At 30.1% G+C, this 3,893-nt stretch overlaps 1 protein-coding gene across 2 annotated transcripts; it reads right to left on the bottom strand.

Moving 5' to 3' along the window:
* Positions 1 to 1,047: 1,047 nt before the first annotated feature.
* On the bottom strand, positions 1,048 to 3,019 carry LOC137829970 (transcription factor bHLH36). 2 transcript variants are annotated; one of them, XM_068637025.2, is made up of 4 exons: positions 2,535 to 3,019; positions 2,086 to 2,430; positions 1,894 to 1,969; positions 1,048 to 1,362 (listed from the first exon to the last, which is right to left on the bottom strand). In XM_068637025.2, the coding sequence occupies exons 1-4, from the start codon at positions 2,865 to 2,867 to the stop codon at positions 1,340 to 1,342; spliced, it is 777 nt and encodes a 258-aa protein (XP_068493126.1). In that variant the 5' UTR covers positions 2,868 to 3,019; the 3' UTR covers positions 1,048 to 1,339. The 2 variants fall into 2 exon arrangements, with proteins under 2 accessions (XP_068493126.1, XP_068493125.1); XM_068637024.2 differs by having other exon boundaries at positions 1,888 to 1,969; positions 2,535 to 2,962.
* Positions 3,020 to 3,893: the final 874 nt, after the last annotated feature.

The following is a 3,893-nucleotide window of genomic DNA, read 5'->3' as shown; positions in this document are numbered from 1 at the left end:
GAAGTAGGGTATGTTAGAGTGGATGTGTGAAGAAAATTTATTGAAATACGTGAGTGATGTGATGGTTGTAAGAGTATTTTAAATTATTTGGAATAGTGTAAATTGTAAGATTACAAATTTACCCTTATATATAAAAAAAGAATAAATAATTATTAATTTTGTGCACATTTTAGTTAATTAAAATAATTTAAAGTTTCATTTATAAATAAAAGAAAAAAATGTAAAATTCAAAGAAATAATTAAATATAATTTTAAATGTAAGTATAATTTTATTATTTTTCATTTTATTAATTTAAATTAATTTTGTTATTTTATTTAGATAATTTTAATATTATTTATGATTCTTTAAATTATATTATGTTATATATATATATATATATATACACAAAATTATTATTAATAATAATTTTCATTATTAATATTATTGTATGAAGGGCATCATGGTCTTTTCACCTCATTCTATTCTCCTTTCTCTTCAATTATGAAAAGATTCTAAATACTTTTAACTTTCCACTCACCCTCACCCTCTCCCTCTCATAGAAACAAACAAGAGTGATACCCATTCACCCTCACCCTCAACCTCCATCACCTCCAAAAGCAAACACACCCTTAGTCTTCTTGTAGCAGTCCTGAGTTCTTATTTCTGTTTTAGATGTATTCTGTATTTTTCTGCTAGGCTCACATGGTTGTGGTTCCTACATGTGTTTTCGTAATTTCAAGTTCTATCCAATTTTCTTGCATAAAACACTACAGTTTGATCCTGCCACTGAGAAGCATATATAGGTTGTGCTAGGAAGGTTTTATATGTGACTTTTGTACCATCTAGTTTTTTGCATTTCAATAGGTAGATCTCATCATGTAATCGTTGGCTATGTCACAGGTCACATATGAACATATATATCCTTGCATTATTTTTGTCATATCAAGGCCAATGTTGGTAGGACTGGAAGGGACGAAATGGATAAAAATATTTAATAATAATCTCATTCCTTTGGGTTACTTTCCTCTATAAGCAACAAAGCCACCTTAGAATCACATTCCATCATATATATCTACATATTCTTTATATAATATTTCTTTATTTCTGATAAAAAAACTCAACTATACATGATTCTGATTTCCACTGAAAAGAAATTAAATGAGCTCATGGAATACTGCATTACCATTTTTGTACTTTACTCTTTCAACTGGATTCCTTTTAGAGTACTCCAGTATAGTCATGACAACCAGCAAAGTAGTGGTACAATAACATGTACACATGACTAAAAGTTAATTGTCTACCAGATCAGAAATATCACCACACAATACATCTGTCATAAGATATCAACACTTTTCATGTTCAGATACTTATCTCCTCCAAACCTACAATTGTAACAAATGTTGTAATGTAAAGAATAGCAATACATTAACAGTAATCAATATTCTCAACTGGAAAACAGAGACATGTAATAAAATCTTATTAGTATTTTTCAAGTCATAATTAACAACAGGACTGCTAACTAATTCAATAGAAATTTCAATTTTTTAAGTTTTGAGTAGACATTGTCTACAAACTTATATTATACTTGCCTGTTTTCATATAGAGAAGAAAAAGTATAGGTCTTACTATCCTGTGCACCATACTTGAGTAAGAGAACTGGAATTTATGGTATTTTTTTTTAATAAAAGGTTGAAGCACCCTTTATGTTTCATATTAACTTAATTCTTTTATTGATAAAATATATTAAATATACTATTATAGTTGATAATTATTTATCTAATTACATACCATTATATTATTTATTAATTTAGATGTTATTATTATATGAAAAATTTAATTTTCCTTATGCAAATATTCGGACAAAATCATAGGAAAATATATGAAAATCTTGTGCAAATAAATAATACTTGTACTTGAAGATGATGATATTGCTTCGACAAGCTTCCTTTGCAGTTCAGTGTAATTAGTCCCAGTCATCATATGTGGAACCTTCAAGGCAGATAGATTATAAGAAGACAGCAATAATCAAAATTTTAACGGAATATATACATCATAATACGCCATGCATGCTCATTGATAACTTCAAATAATAATAGATATGGTACCTCTAATCGGATAGTGTGTATGAACCTGTCATCTGTTTTGGTGGAGGTACAGTTGACCACATCAAGCCCTTCTTTAAGCACCATATCTATCACTCTTGACAAAGAAAAGACATATTTTCTGAAACTATAACTACACTTAATCTGAGCACCTCCTGGAAAAGGATGAACAAGGACACATATTGGAAAATGGGTAGTGCCAAAGCTTCCACTATCAGAAACAACAGGAATCAAATTGGACAACTTCTTAAACTTGTCTCTCTTAGCTTCCAACAGTTTCACTTTGTTTTCAAGGTGTTTGATGTAATTTGAACCCTCATGCATAAGATCAGAAATTGAGCGCTTTCCCTGATGATGGCCATCAAGAAATAATATACTGAATATAGTGATGCGCAATAATGCCCTTGAATGGGTTGTTAATGAGATGAAAAATACTATAACCGTGTGTTTACCTTAATATATTGAAGAGGCAGAAGAGATCTAAAGTGGGTGCAAAGCCTGGTCATTTCTTGCCTTCTTTGTTTCTCGATCTCTCTATGCATCCACTTCTTGTTTTCATCTATGGTGGTGATCTTATAATCCTCGTTTCTCCAAGCAGGTAACTTTTGTCTCTGCTTGCCCTTGGTAGTTTCCATTTGACCTGTACATGGAATGAGAGCACTACCATCCATCATAGGATCACACAAGATCTGATTTTGCAGAGTGGTTGTTTGGATTGGTAGGGAACAGTAATCATCAGTTGTAATCTGAGAGTACAACCCATGACTAGGGTGTAAAGGATTCATCGTAATCTGGTTGGGGCACTCAAAGGTTTGGAAATTAGGGTTTCGGATTGATTCCCGTTTGACTAATATATATCCTAGGATCCTCAAATCCCCTCCCGTATAAGAAAAGAATCCATCTTACCTGCCATATCAACGTTCTTGTTTCTACTTTCTTTGCTCTTTTGTCTTTCTCTTGTTAATTAATATTATCTTGTGGGACATGGTGTTGATCTAGTTTGATGGATGATCAAATTTTGAAGAGTCTATTTTGAAACTTGTTTGATTTACATACCAAATTTTTGTTTGGGCTGCTTTGTCGGTTGGTATGTTGTGAATCCAATCTAGCCGAACCTTGAAACAATAGGAAGGTGGCTATGTAATTGTTCTCTTTTATTCTGTAAATATTTAAAGAAATTGCCAAAATTTATAATAATTATTAGTTAGGTGTTTTTAAAATTATGCAGTAATCATAACTTTTTTTACCTTTTTATCATAATAGATTTGAAAAATCCCTAAAATGTTGGATATTTATTATTCTTTTAAATATAAAAAATTAATTTGAGTTTCATCTTAATAATGCACATCATAAAAAAAAATTATCAGAAAAAAATCACTTCAGATTAATTCAATCCTATACAAAATATAAGAAACAATCATGTTACTTCCAATAAATACAAATTCAAAAACAAAACTAACACCTAACAACTAAATTGAGAGTATTAGGAAGAGCTATAAAAAAAAACACAAACAACAATAAAAAAGAAAACACGAAAGCTTAAAACCTAAAATATATCGTCTCAGAATTCATCTTCACAAAAAAAATAACATCCAAAAACACCTTTATGATCAAACAGAAAACACTCTGAAAACAACAATTCACCAACCTAAGAAAGAACAAACAATCTAAATTGAGTACAAACATACCAAAGGATTAAGACACCAATCTAAAAAAGATAAACAAACTGAAGAAACTTTAGAAATTACTCAAAATCAAGCATTCACAATTGGATCATAGAAAAAATTTCAGAGTAATCTACCACTTCACCT

This window comes from Phaseolus vulgaris, chromosome 7 (genome assembly GCF_051622355.1).
Source record: "Phaseolus vulgaris cultivar YP4 chromosome 7, ASM5162235v1, whole genome shotgun sequence".
In the NCBI taxonomy this organism is placed as follows: domain Eukaryota; kingdom Viridiplantae; phylum Streptophyta; class Magnoliopsida; order Fabales; family Fabaceae; genus Phaseolus; species Phaseolus vulgaris.
Note: the sequence above shows the minus strand (reverse complement) of the source record. Positions and strands in the feature narration are given on the sequence as shown.